The sequence below is a fragment of the Oncorhynchus keta genome, chromosome 19 (genome assembly GCF_023373465.1).
Source record: "Oncorhynchus keta strain PuntledgeMale-10-30-2019 chromosome 19, Oket_V2, whole genome shotgun sequence".
Classification (NCBI taxonomy): Eukaryota; Metazoa; Chordata; class Actinopteri; order Salmoniformes; family Salmonidae; genus Oncorhynchus; species Oncorhynchus keta.
The window spans coordinates 12,621,427-12,636,442 of record NC_068439.1 but is presented as its reverse complement, the minus strand read 5'-3'; the positions used below and the strand labels follow the sequence as shown (position 1 = coordinate 12,636,442).

The 15,016-nt window shown below is 44.8% G+C and overlaps 1 protein-coding gene across 2 annotated transcripts in view; it reads left to right on the top strand.

Annotated features, from left to right (window-relative positions):
• Positions 1-13,740, top strand: part of LOC118372810 (hyccin-like) — a 29,628-nt gene extending 15,888 nt beyond the window's left edge. Inside the window, exons 3-13 of one of the 2 annotated variants that reach the window (XM_052469650.1) lie at positions 2,528-2,629; positions 2,896-3,078; positions 3,332-3,412; positions 3,563-3,678; positions 4,044-4,139; positions 4,656-4,772; positions 5,028-5,115; positions 5,328-5,434; positions 5,738-5,796; positions 9,431-9,739; positions 12,452-12,601. In XM_052469650.1, coding sequence (XP_052325610.1) covers positions 2,528-2,629; positions 2,896-3,078; positions 3,332-3,412; positions 3,563-3,678; positions 4,044-4,139; positions 4,656-4,772; positions 5,028-5,115; positions 5,328-5,434; positions 5,738-5,796; positions 9,431-9,711 — 1,230 coding nt within the window. In that variant the 3' untranslated portion in view covers positions 9,712-9,739; positions 12,452-12,601. Of the gene's footprint in view, positions 1-2,527; positions 2,630-2,895; positions 3,079-3,331; positions 3,413-3,562; positions 3,679-4,043; positions 4,140-4,655; positions 4,773-5,027; positions 5,116-5,327; positions 5,435-5,737; positions 5,797-9,430; positions 9,740-12,451 lie in introns of both variants that reach the window. The other variant, XM_052469649.1, reaches the window with a different exon arrangement.
• Positions 13,741-15,016: the final 1,276 nt, after the last annotated feature.

Sequence of the window (15,016 nt, the reverse complement as noted above, 5' to 3'; positions counted from 1 at the left end):
ATTTTTAGTGAAGAATCAACAACAAGTGGGACACAATCTTGAAGTGGAACGACATTTATTGGATATTTCAAACCTTTTTAACAAATCAAAAACTGAAAAATTGGGCGTGCAAAATTATTCAGCCCCTTTACTTTCAGTGCAGCAAACTCTCTCCAGAAGTTCAGTGAGGATCTCTGAATGATCCAATGTTGATCTAAATGACTAATGATGATAAATTACAATCCACCTGTGTGTAATCAAGTCTCCGTATCAATGCACCTGCACTGTGATAGTCTCAGAGGTCCGTTAAAAGCGCAGAGAGCATCATGAAGAACAAGGAACACACCAGGCAGGTCCGAGATACTGTTGTGAAGAAGTTTAAAGCCAGATTTGGATACAAAAAGATTTCCCAAGCTTTAAACATCCCAAGGAGCACTGTGCAAGCGATAATATTGAAATGGAAGGAGTATCAGACCACTGCAAATCTACCAAGACCTGGCCGTCCCTCTAAACTTTCAGCTCATACAAGGAGAAGACTGATAAGAGATGCAGCCAAGAGGCCCATGATCTCTCTGGATGAACTGCAGAGATCTACAGCTGATGTGGGAGACTCTGTCCATAGGACAACAATCAGTCGTATATTGCACAAATCTGGCCTTTATGGAAGAGTGGCAAGAAGAAAGCCATTTCTTAAAGATATCCATAAAAAGTGTTGTTTAAAGTTTGCCACAAGCCACCTGGGAGACACACCAAACATGTGGAAGAAGGTGCTCTGGTCAGATGAAACCAAAATTGAACTTTTTGGCAACAATGCAAAACGTTATGTTTGGCGTAAAAGCAACACAGTGCATCACCCTGAACACACCCTATCCCCACTGTCAAACATGGTGGTGGCAGCATCATGGTTTGGGCCTGCTTTTCTTCAGCAGGGACAGGGAAGATGGTTAAAATTGATGGGAAGATGGATGGAGCCAAATACAGGACCATTCTGGAAGAAAACCTGATGGAGTCTGCAAAAGACCTGAGACTGAGACGGAGATTTGTCTTCCAACAAGACAATGATCCAAAACATAAAGCAAAATCTACAATGGAATGGTTCAAAAATAAACATATCCAGGTGTTAGAATGGCCAAGTCAAAGTCCAGACCTGAATCCAATCGAGAATCTGTGGAAAGAACTGAAAACTGCTGTTCACAAATGCTCTCCATCCAACCTCACTGAGCTCGAGCTGTTTTGCAAGGAGGAATGGGAAAAAAAATTCAGTCTCTCGATGTGCAAAACTGATAGAGACATACCCCAAGCGACTTACAGCTGTAATCGCAGCAAAAGGTGGCGCTACAAAGTATTAATTTAAGGGGGCTGAATAATTTTGCACGCCCAATTTTTCCGTTTTTGACTTGTTAAAAAAGTTTGAAATATCCAATAAATGTCGTTCCACTTCATGATTGTGTCCCACTTGTTGTTGATTCTTCACAAAAAATACAGTTTTATATCTTTATGTTTGAAGCCTGAAATGTGGCAAAAGGTCGCAAAGTTCAAGGGGGCCGAATACTTTTCGCAAGGCACTGTATGTATGTATGTATGTATGTATGTATGTATGTATGTATGTATGTATGTATGTATGTATGTATGTATGTATGTATGTATGTATGTATGTATGTATGTATGTATGTATGTATGTATGTATGTATGTATGTATGTATGTATGTATGTATGTATGTATGTATGTATGTATGTATGTATGTATGTATGTATGTATGTATGTATGTATGTATGTATGTATGTATGTATGTATGTATGTATGTATGTATGTATGTATGTATGTCATTATAGTTATTTTAAATCTATCATAGAATAAGGCTGTAACTTAACAAAATGTGGAAAAAGTTAAGGGGTCTGAATACTTTCCAAAGGCACTGTATATTTATTTGTCTGCTCTAAGGCAACTGTTTCTAGATAGAATTTGTAGTTGTTCTGGCAACTGGACTTTTTTTGGAACAACATTATTTTGTTCTTAGTGAGATTCACTGTTTGGACCCAATCTGTGCAGAAGATCTAGGTGCTGCTGTAGGCTCTCCTTGGTTGGTGACTGAAGCACCAGATCATCAGCAAACAGTAAAAATGTTGACTTCAGATTCTAGTATGGTGAGGACAGGTGCTGCAGACTGTTCTAGTGCCCTCGCCAATTCACTGATATATATGTAGAAGAGGGTGGGGCTTAAGCTGCATCCCTGCCTCACACCCCGGCCCTGAGGAATGAAATGTGTGTTTATTGCCAATTTATTTAAACCGCACACTTGTTGTTTGTGTACATGGATTTTATAATGTTGTATGTTTTTCCCCCAACACCACTTTCCATCAATGTGTATAGCAGACCCTCATGCCAAATTGAGTCGAAAGCTTTTTTGAAATCAACAAAGCATGAGAGGACTTTGTTATATTTGTTGCTCTCTCACTCACTCATTCTCACACACGCATACACACATCGTTACCTGTTATTTCAAGGTTACTCCGAGTACAGAGTGTTGCTCTGTGTGATTGTGTACAGACCCTTCCTGACAGTGCAGTGTCCAGCTACGCAGCGTCTCTGAAGGAGAAAGGCTCCCTGGTCCCAGCGCTCTACAAAGTCATCAGAGAGAACTACAGTGATGTACGTACTACACACCCACACACACACACACACACGGATACAATCCTTTTCCACTGGTATTGCTACATTCTGGAGAAATACTAGCCAAGAGCTTGTGTTCTTTGCTAAATAACCAGCTAACTTTCTAAAGGAGTCGCTCTGGATAAGAGCGTCTGCTAAATGACTTAAATGTAATGGTTTAGATGAAACAACAACCTAGGTATGTTGAAACTAAAGCTAAAACTTAAAATGAACTCTCCCTCAAACCTTCTCCATCTCTCTTCTAGCTGTTGGAACCCGTGTGTCACCAGCTGTTTGAGTTCTACCGTAGCGGGGAGCTTTGGCTACAGCGGTTTGTGCTCCAGTTCCTCCCTGAGCTGCTCTGGTCCCTCCTCCTGGCTCCGTCTGCAGCCAGGGACCCACACACCTCAGGCTGTATAGAGGCCCTGCTACTGGGGATATACAACCTGGTGAGAGACACACCAACACACCAACTCTCTCTCTCTCTCTCTCTCTCTCTCAGAATAACAGAGTAGGTCAGCTGTCAGTCGTCATCCTGTCTCAGCGATTACTCATCCTGACATTTAGCAGCTCTGACAGGCCTTTGAACACACATTCACAAACACACCACTCAGACATTGCTTTCTTGGCACGCTCTTTTAACAAATGTTATTTCCTTCAACCTGACATTCCGTCTTCTCTCCCCCCCACCCCCTTATGTAGGAGATCGTAGATAAGGATGGACAGAGTAAAGTCCTCTCTTTCACTGTCCCCTCCCTCTCCAAACCCTCAGTCTACCACGAGGTAAGTACAAGTCTGTCTTTCTCTATGAACAGTAGTGTATGGATGGAGATGGCCAACTGTTCAGTCTTCCCCAGATCAAAGTGTTTCTAATCCAGAGTACTGAAACGTTCTATGGATCAAGTTATTAATATGAATAAACCCCTCCCCCAGCCCTCCCACATTGGCTCCCTGGCATTGACTGAAGGGGCTTTAGCCAATCACGGGCTGAGTAGAGTGGTGTACAGCGGGCCTCACGTACAGAGAGAAACCTTCACTGCTCAGAACAGGTCAGAGACAGCGAGCTATGGTTGAGTTGGAACTCGACTGCTGTGTGCTACATTTCTTTCATGACTAATTGACTGTTGTGCAACAGTTCTTGGTTTGTGTTAATGTTGCATTTTGTGTGTGTGTGGTTTTACTATTGTTGTGGGGACCACAAGTCCTTACAAGGATAGTAAAATGAGGTAAATTTGGGCATTTCGCCGGTCCCCACAAGGGAAAACGCCTGTTTAGGGGTTAGAAATAAAGGTAGGGTGTAGAGTTATGGGTTAGTGGTTAGGAAAAATAGGACTTTTAATGGGAATAATTGTTTTGGTCCCTACAAGGATAGTAAAACAAACGTGTGTGTGTCTGTGTGTATGTGTGTGTGTAGGTTCGAGGTGCTGACCTTCCTGCTGCTGAGTTACAATGCGTCCCTCAGTTACATGTCCTCCTCCTCTCTGCAGTCCCTCTGCCAGCTCAGCTCCAGGTACCACATGACCCTGCGCTGTTCTGCCATCAGGGAAAGTCCGTTCCCAACGCACGCACACACACACACACACACACACACATTCCCACTCCCCATGCCAGCATCCGCTCAACTGATCCTCTTTAAGACTTGAGCGTGGAACTGAGCCAAGATACTACCACTTCCTAGAGAGGCTAGGACACACAGATCTCTCTCTGAGGACTACTTCATCTGCTGGCAGTGTGTTGAACACTGAGCTAAAGCCACTCAGAGGGGCGATCTGCTCACTACAGTTCTACTGGATAAGAACATGAATGCTGGCACCACTGTGGCCTTTAGGAACAGGGCTGCTTGAGGTCAATACATTTAGACACAAGTAATAGACTTCCTTGTCTCGTTCCAGAAACATAGTTTGCATAGCAGTATACCTAGACTGGTTGGTTGACTTTATTCTCTGTACTGTGATTGGTTGACTGTATTCTTTATACTGTGATTGGTTGACCGATGGTATTCTCTGCCCTGTGATTTGGTTAACAGGGTGTGTATCTGTGGTTTCCCACGACAACATTTGAGGAGGTATAAAGGTATCAGCTCTCGTCTGACCGTCACCTCTGAGTTCCTGGTTCAACTCGTCACTGGGATACACTACGCACTGTGAGAACACACACACCAGAGGAGGCTGGTGGGAGGAGCTGTAGGAGGACGGGCTCATTGTAATGGCTGGAATAGAATAAAAAAAACGGCATCAAACACATGAAAACCACATGTTTGACTCAGTTCCATTCCAACCATAACAATGAGCCCGTCCTCCTATAGCTCCCCCCCACCAGCCTCCTCTGATACACATTAGCCCTAATCTCTGACCCCTGATTTTAACCTTGACCCGGACTGTGTGTGTGTGTGTTCCAGGTGTAATGGGGAGATGGACCTGGGTTCCAAGGCGCTGGATGATGTTCTGTACCGAGCTCAGCTAGAATTGTTCCCTGAAGCTCTACTGGTGGGTGACATGTCACACACACACACACACCGGTGTGTGCCAGGACACTGACCTCTCCCATGGTGTGTGTGGGGTGCCAGTAATCCCAGTAGATTATTCAATGTTGAGATGTTAATCTGTAATCCTGAAGGCTGCTGCTGTGTCAAACAGCTTCACAGCAGGCAGCGGTTGTCCAACAGTCCCGTTGTCAATGCCTAACATTGTGTGTTTAGGTGGGTAATGCCATCAAGTCCTCTCAACAGTGTGCAGCGCTAAAGTCTGGCGCTAGTAAAGAAGGAACTCGCATCATTCAGGTGGAGATGACTCCTACTTCCTCTAGGTATGTGATGTATAAACTCTATCGACACAGTTTTCATCTATAGGTATAGTTTCGCAGATTCATCTTTTTTTGTTTGGACATTTTAATATATTGGATTTTGACATTTCATACCATAACGGTATCATGTGCCAAGCTAGATCAATATTTGTTTTTTGATGGATGATGATTTTAAATTACATTTACATTTTACATTTAAGTAATTTAGCAGACGCTCTTATCCAGAGCGACTTACAATGACGTTTCCTGTTTACCTGTTTTGAACTACTAATAATTGCCCCTCTGAATGTGCATTCCGTCCTGTAGGATCTCACGGAACGCAGTCACATCACTCTCTATCAGAGGACATCGCTGGAAACGACATGGTAAGACACACAGACACACAAACAGGACTAACAGCACTATCCTAGTCTCAGTAGGGTATCTGACCTATTCTCTGTAGCTTGTCTAGTGATTAAAGACATTAGTCTGTCTCTGTAGTGGCCTGTCTGTAGGACAATTACTGACTACTGATGAGAGGTTATCAGCTCCAGACCCTTCCCATCCACACAGCTCTACTGACTACTAATGAGAGGTTATCAGTTCTAGACCCTTCCCATCCGCACAGCTCTACTGACTACTAATGAGAGGTTATCAGCTCCAGACCCTTCCCATCCACACAGCTCTACTGACTACTAATGAGAGGTTATCAGCTCCAGACCCTTCCCAACTACATAACCTCTCATTAGTAGTCAGTAGAGCTGTGTGGTTGGGAAGGGTCTGGAGCTGATAGCTCTACTGACTACTAATGAGAGGTTATCAGCTCCAGACCTCCAGACCAACAGGTGTAGTAGACCTTACAGTGAAATGCTGAATACAACAGGTGTAGTAGACCTTACAGTGAAATGCTGAATACAACAGGTGTAGTAGACCTTACAGTGAAATGCTGAATACAACAGGTGTAGTAGACCTTACAGTGAAATGCTGAATACAACAGGTGTAGTAGACCTTACAGTGAAATGCTGAATACAACAGGTGTAGTAGACCTTACAGTGAAATGCTGAATACAACAGGTGTAGTAGACCTTACAGTGAAATGCTGAATACAACAGGTGTAGTAGACCTTACAGTGAAATGCTGAATACAACAGGTGTAGTAGACCTTACAGTGAAATGCTGAATACAACAGGTGTAGTAGACCTTACAGTGAAATGCTTACATATACAAGCCCTTAACCAACAATGCGGTTTCAAAAAAATACAGATAAGAATAAGCGATAAATAGTAACAAGTAGTTAACAGCAGTAAGATAACATATTACGGATGCATTATCACTACCTATACAGTTGAAGTCGGAAGTTTACATACATATCCTGACAGTCATCCTGTGGAACCACACACACACATGCATACACACATACAGTTGAAGTCGGAAGATTACATACACTTAGGTTGGAGTCATGATAACTCTTTTTTTCAACCACTCCACAAATGTCTTGTTAACAAACTCTAGTTTTGGCAAGTCGGTTAGGACATCTACTTTGTGCATGACACAAGTATTTTTCCTACAAATGTTTACAGACAGATTATCGCATTTATAATTCACTGTATCACAATTCCAGTGGGTCAGAAGTTTACAAAACACTAAGTTGACTGTGCCTTTAAACAGCTTGGAAAATTCCAGATAATGATGTCATGGCTTTAGAAGCTTCTGATAGGCTAATTGACAGAATTTGAGGCAGTTGGAGGTGTACCTGTGGATGTATTTCAAGGCCTACCGTCAAACTCACTGCCTCTTTGCTTGACATCACGGGAAAACCAAAAGAAATCAGCCGACCTCAGAAAACAAATTCTCGACCTCCACAAGTCTGGTTCATCCTTAGGAGCAATTTCCAAATTCCTGAAGGTACCACGTTCATCTGTGCAAACAATAATACGCAAGTATAAACACCATGGGACCATGCAGCCATCATACCGCTCAGGAAGGAGATGCGTTCTGTCTCCTGGAGATGAACGTACTTTGGTGTGAATCAATCCCAGAACAACAGCAAAGGACCTTGTGAAGAGACTGGAGGAAACAGGTACAAACGTATCTATATCCACAGTAAAACGAGTCCTATATCGACGTAACCTGAAAGGCCGTTAAGCAAGGAAGAAGCCACTGCTCCAAACCGCCATAAAAAAGCCAGACTACAGTTTGAAACTGCACATGGGGACAAAGACCGTACTTTTTGGAGAAATGTCTTCTGGTCTGATGAAACAAAAACAGAACTGTTTGGCCATAATGACCATCTCTATGTTTGGTGGAAAAAGGGGAGGCTTGCAAGCTGAAGAACACCATCCCAACCGTGAAGCACGGGGATGGCAGCATCATGTTGTGGGGGTGCTTTGCTGCAGGAGGGACTGGTGCACTTCACAAAATAGATGGCAACATGATGAGGGAAAATAATGTGAATTTATCGAAGCAACATCTCAAGACATCAGTCATGAAGTTAAAGCTTGGTCGAAAATGGGTCTTCCAAATGGACAATGACCCAAATCATACTTAGAAAATGGCTCAAAGTACAACAAAGTAAAGGTACTGGAGTGGCCATCACAAAGCCCTGACTTCAATCGTATAGAACATTTGTGGGCAGAACTGAAAAAGCATGTGGGAGCAAGGAGGCCTACGAACCTGACTCAGTTCCACCAGCTCTGTCAGGAGGCCTACGAACCTGACTCAGTTCCACCAGCTCTGTCAGGAGGCCTACGAACCTGACTCAGTTCCACCAGCTCTGTCAGGAGGCCTACGAACCTGACTCAGTTCCACCAGCTCTGTCAGGAGGCCTACGAACCTGACTCAGTTCCACCAGCTCTGTCAGGAGGCCTACGAACCTGACTCAGTTCCACCAGCTCTGTCAGGAGGCCTACGAACCTGACTCAGTTCCACCAGCTCTGTCAGGAGGAATGGGCCAAAATTCACCCAACTTATTGAGGGAAGCCTGTGAAAGGCTACCCAAAACGTTTGACCCAAGTTAAACCATTTAAAGGTGATGCTACCAAATACTAATTGAGTGTATGTGAACTTCTGACCCACTGGGAATGTGATGAAATAAATAATTATCTCTACTATTATTCTGACATTTCACATTCTTTAATGTAAAGTGGTGATCCTAAAACGGTGAATTTTTACTTGGATTAAATGTCAGGAATTGTGAAAAACTGAGTTTAAATGTAGTTGGCTGAGGTGTATATAAACTTCAGACTTCAACTGTACATATTACTGATTCATTCACTTTATTATTGTCATTCATGACCAACACACAATATTACATCTACATGATCACTGTCTATACATGAGCACTGTCTATACATGATCACTGTCTATACATGAGCACTGTCTATACATGATCACTGTCTATACATGAGCACTGTCTATACATGAGCACTGTCTATACATGATCACTGTCTATACATGAGCACTGTCTATACATGAGCACTGTCTATACATGAGCACTGTCTATACATGATCACTGTCTATACATGATCACTGTCTATACATGAGCACTGTCTATACATGAGCACTGTCTATACATGAGCACTGTCTATACATGAGCACTGTCTATACATGAGCACTGTCTATACATGAGCACTGTCTATACATGAGCACTGTCTATACATGAGCACTGTCTATACATGAGCACTGTCTATACATGATCACTGTCTATACATGAGCACTGTCTATACATGAGCACCGTCTATACATGATCACTGTCTATACATGAGCACTGTCTATACATGAGCACTGTCTATACATGAGCACTGTCTATACATGAGCACTGTCTATACATGAGCACTGTCATCTTTTTGCATAGTTGACTGTATTATTATACAGGCGTGTACATTATCACTGTCTGCATGTGCATTATCACTATACTCTGTATACTTTGATCATAATTATTTATTTTTTTGCCATCACATTTATTTTACTGTCTGTGTTTGTGTGTCTGTCTCATATCTGTGTCCCCATCTCCATGACCCCAGAGTCCCAGGAGGTCAGTGTAGACAGTGACCTGGCGGCCCCTGGAGGTCAAGGGTCATCCATCCCAGAGATCAGTGTGACGATGCCCAATGGAGACTCTCTGCGACCCCGTGACCCCCGACCATTAACCCAGCCCGAGCCGGAGCCGCTGGGGTCAGCCTCAGAGGTCAGCCCCACCCACGACCTCAGTCTTAGAGGTCAAGAGGTCAGGAGGCAGAAGTCTGTGAGGCGATTGGTGGACGAGGGTTCTGGGCCCGCCTCCGCAGGCAGGGCCCAGTACTAAGACCCTCCCCATCCCCGGGGTAACCTAGGTAACAGTGTGTGGAGGCATGGTCTTGTCTAAGCATGACGGCTGATTGGTTTGCTGACTAACTTTTGCCGTGCGGCGTTGCCTCTCCTGATATCTACAGTACCAGTCAAAAGTTTGTATTTTTACTATTTTCTACATTGTATAATAATGAAGACATCAAAACTATGAAAAACACATATGGAATCTTGTAGTAACCAAGAAAGTGTTAAACAAATCAAAATATGTTTTATATTTGAGATTCTTCAATGTAGCCACCCTTTGCTACTTGATGACAGCTTTGCACACTCTTGGCATTCTCTCAACCAGCTTCATGAGGTAGTCAGTCACCTGGAATGCATTTCAATTAATAGGTGTTCCTTGTTAAAAGTTCATTTGTGGAATTTATTTTCTTAATGCGTTTGAGCCAATCAGTTGTGTTGTGACATGGTAGTGGTGGTATACAGGAGGTAGCCCTATTTGGTAAAAGACCAAGTCCATATTATGGCAAGAACAGCTCAAATAAGCAAAGAGACACGACAGTCTATTACTTTAAGACATGAAGGTCAGTCAATCCGTAAAACTATGAAAGTTTCTTCAAGTGCAGTCGCAAAAACCAAGTGCAATGATGAAACTGTCTCTCATGAGGACCACCACAGGAAAGGAAGACCCAGAGTTACCTCTGCTGCAGAGGATAAGTTCATTAGAATTACCGGCCTCAGAAATTGCAGCCCAAATAAATGCTTCAGAGCTCATGTAACAGACACATCTCAACATCAACTGTTCAGAGGAGACTGCGTGAATCAGGCCTTCATGGTCGAATTGCTGCAAAGAAACCACTACTAAAGGACACCAATTAGAAGAAGAGACTTGCCAAGAAACACAAGCAATGGACATTAGACTGGTGGAAATCTGTCCTTTTGGTCGGAGTTAAAATTTTAAATATTTGGTTCCAATCGCCGTGACTTTGTGAGACACAGAGTTGGTGAACTGATGATCTCCGCATGTGTGGTTCCCACCGTGAAGCATGGAGGAGGAGGTGTGGGGGTGCTTTACTGGTGACACTGTCTGTGATTTATTTAGAATTCAAGGCACACTTAACCAGCATGGCTACCACAGCATTCTGCAGTGATACGCCATCCCATCTGGTTTGTGCTTAGTCACACTATCATTTGTTTTTCAACAGAACAATGACCCAACACACCTCCAGGCTGTGTAAGGGCTATTTGACCAGGAAGGAGAGGAATGGGAGTGATGCATCAGATGACCTGGCCTCCACAATCACCCAAACTCAACCCAATTGAGATGTTTTGGGATGAGTTGGACCGCAGAGTGAAGGAAAAGCAGCCAACAAGCATATGTGGGAGCTCCTTTAAAGACTGTTGGAAAGCATTCCTCATGAAGCTAGTTGAGACATGAAGGTCAAGAGAATGCTAAGAGTGTGCAAAGCTGTCATCAAGGCAAAGTTTTTATTTTTTGGTGTTACGACTTGATTCCAAATGTGTTATTTCATAGTTTTGATGTCTTCAGTGTTATTCTACAATGAGGACAATTAGTAAAAATAAAGAGAAACCCTAGGTGTTACTGTATGTCCTCCGGTCTCCTTCTTCCTCACTCTCTCCATCCATTCTCCCTCTGTTCTCCATTCACTGGTGAAGGAAGTTAGGTGTGTGTGTGTGTGTGTGTGTGTGTGTGTGTGCGTGCGAGGTATTTTGGTCTCTAAAACGCCTTGCTCCAACACATCACTGGGTTGCCGGGGGTGACAGACTGCTCTCTTCTGATTGGTTAGCTGTAGCAGCTGAGGAGGATAGGCAGCTCTGGATTGGCCATCAGGTCACTGTGCTCATCAAATCAGAAAGGGGTTCTATCTAGTCTGCCCATACTGGCAGTCTCTTGCCCAGATGTTATAAGGTTTTTATTTAGTATTCATTTCAGTTTTTATATCAGTTCAGTTTTATTGAAGGACCTGCCTATCTGTCCGTCTGCTAGTATTAGATAGTTGTGTGTGTGTGTGTGTGTGTGTGTGTGTGGGTGGTGGGTATGCGTTTTGCTTTCTACTACTCCTGCTGCCCAGACCTCTGCCTGTTGCTGGCCTCTGATAACTGGTTATACCTGATAAGTTAACTGATCACAGTACTAACTGCTATCACACAGTAGTACAGCTGAATGGCAACCAGTGCTTGAAGTAGAATGTAAAAAAGGTGCTCTCCCTCCTTCTTGTGGTCCTTCTGTGGCTCAGTTGGTAGAGCATGGCGCTTCTAACGCCAGAGTAGTGGGTTCAACCACCACCCATACGTAGAATGTATGCACACATGACTGTAAGTATAAAAGCGTCAGCTAAATGGCATATATTATTATTATTATTCTCTTTCTCGCTCTCCCTCCTTCTCTTTCTCGTGCTCTCCCTCCTTCTCTTTCTCCCTCTTTCTCGCTCTCCCTCCTTCTCTTTCTCGCTCTCCCTCCTTCTCTTTCTCGCTCTCCCTCCTTCTCTTTCTCGCTCTCCCTCCTTCTCTTTCTCGCTCTCCCTCCTTCTCTTTCTCGCTCTCCCTCTTTCTCGCTCGCTCTCTCTCCTTCTCTTTCTCGCTCTCCCTCCTTCTCTTTCTCGCTCTCCCTCCTTCTCTTTCTCGCTCTCCCTCCTTCTCTTTCTCGCTCTCCCTCCTTCTCTTTCTCGCTCTCCCTCCTTCTCTTTCTCGCTCTCCCTCCTTCTCTTTCTCGCTCTCCCTCCTTCTCTCGCTAGATGCAGTGGATTTGGGTTCCCCGGACGAGTTGATGGATATCTCGGAAGTGGATGAAGGGGTGTGGCCTAAAAGAGGGTCCGGCCCGGACTACCTGACTCCGCCCACCATCACTATCAGCAACAGTATCACCCCTGGGGTGGGAGGGACCAAGACAGGAAGCAGGAAGTGGCATTTAGGTGGACGGTCGCATAAGGAGAAGGAGACTTGTACTCCAGGGGGGCAGGCTTTGATCGAGAACCTGGATCTGTCAATCAAACGTCTGACGCTGACGTCCAGCCAATCGGTGCCCAAGGGGCCGAGCCATAGCGCTCTGAGCAGCCTATCGCGTACAGCCAGCGCCGTGTTCTCCCGCTCCTTCGAAGGAAACAACATTGGAGGTAATCGTGGTAACCCAGAGGCTGGCCGCTATTCATGCAGTGGCAGTCTACAGGAGGAGGAACTAGGCTATATAAGCCCCTCCCACACCCAGCGCTCGCCAAGCATCAGGGTGCACTTTAGGAGTGACCTGTGAACCCTGATATTTAACCCTTGACTTCTCACTACCCATCTAAACCCTCTAACCCCATGCCCCTGTACCTTTTGATCTGGACTCCCAGCCTGCCAGTGGGACTGGAACCCAAACTCATTAACACATGCCCTCCCTTCTTTCCTCTCCACACCATTCTTCATCTCTCCCACCTCTTCTTCTCCAGTAGGACAGCCTCCCACTTCCAAAGGCCGGCTCCTCTCCTCCCCCTCCTCTCTCCCCAAAGCAAGAGCCTGGTGTGAGAGAGCCAGGATCCTGGGTCCAGCCCTCTTCCCTGGAGTTACTGAACCCCCCCCCCCCCTGGTGGTAACTAGACAGAACTGCAGACTGGACAGAGTGACTCACTACAACTGTTTTTGTAAAAGGTTTGGAAATTGAGTATTTAAAAAAACTCCTGTTTGTCCTGCTTGACTTTCCATACATCCCTCCTGACCTGTGTGTGTGTGTGTGTGTGTGTGTGTGAGAATGAATAGGAGAGTTTAGAGCCCCCAACCCCTCCCACTCTGCACCCCAATGGTAATCCTGTACTCCTACCCATCATGCACTAGGGTTTGAACAACCCCAACACAACGCCAAGTTCACACGCCTGTTGCCATAGCATCCCACAAAACGATTAAACGTCAGATTGCTAAATTGTAGAACCCCCCCCAAAAAAAAAAAAAAAATTATGAATGTCGTAAATGTCTGAAAAGTATTGATTGATGTTATCCTATTAGAAGCAATATTTTCTCACTGATCTCATCAATAAACAAGTTTATTGGGGTTTGTGTGTTTCAGATCAATAAGTTGATTGGGGTGGATTTGTTTTAATGTTTGTTTTGATGATGTCTGAACTGTTTTTGTAAACTGTGGTACGTTCCAATGACGAAGAGAGAGACTAGGGTTTTTGTAAAGATACACTTGATGGTGGTGTCATATTGCGGAGGGTAACGGTGGATCCCAAACCCTCACCCCAGCCAACTCGCTTGGAGGACCCTCCGTTTTGTCGTTGCTTTCAAAAGAGTGTGCGAGGGTGACGTCCAGAGAATGGCGAGGGATCAATGAACCCATCGACTTCGGGACACGCTCGTGACTTGAACGACGTAATTCATGTTCCACATTTTAAATAGTAAAATGAGCATGACATTTGAAATGAACAAATCCCCCTGTTGTTTTTACAAGATGTATAAACCTCAGTAAGAGTTAAATGTTTAATTTGTGAGGTTTTTCATCTGTTACATGTGTCAAATCAGGCAAAGAAACAACTGCAAAGGGACTTATAATTGGGCCTCTCCAGTCTTTTGTATGTGTCAGGATAGCACTTCGCTCTGCGGCCTTGCTGGCTTGGCCAACGTGGCTCTCCGAGGGTCTAATTAGCCCCTAGCCCCTTGATTCATTTTCACTCCCTCGGCTTTGGGACACTTGTGCATACAGTATGGCAGAGGCATGTGTGAACACTCTAATGAAGGGAGTGATTCAGCTTATGTAGTAGCAGGAAGTCACCCCACCGTGTATGCTGATGTCATATTGCAGAGTCGACCTTTTAACTGTGGTGTTCTATGTACAGCCGACCAAGTCCGGTTATAAATGTGGCATTTTCCTACGAGACAGTTGTTGTTTTAGCAGTGTTGAATCCCTTCAGTGTTAAAGCACAAGAAAACCCAACCCTGCATGACCACCATCCCAAACATACCCTGGGCTTAGGAGGAGTGGCTATAGGGGGGGCTAGGGAGGAGCGGCTATAGGGGCGTAGGAGGAGTGGCTATAGGGGGCTAGGGAGGAGCGGCTATAGGGGCGTAGGAGGAGTGGCTATAGGGGCTAGGGAGGAGCGGCTATAGGGGCGTAGGAGGAGTGGCTATAGGGGCTAGGGAGGAGCGGCTATAGGGGGGCTAGGAAGGAGCGGCTATAGGGGCGTAGGAGGAGTGGCTATAGGGGCAGCTAGGGAGGAGCGGCTATAGGGGCTAGGGAGGAGTGGCTATAGTTGCTAGGGAGGAACTGCTATAGGGGCTAGGGAGGGGCGGCTATAGGGGCTAGGGAGGGGCGGCTATAGGGGCTAGGG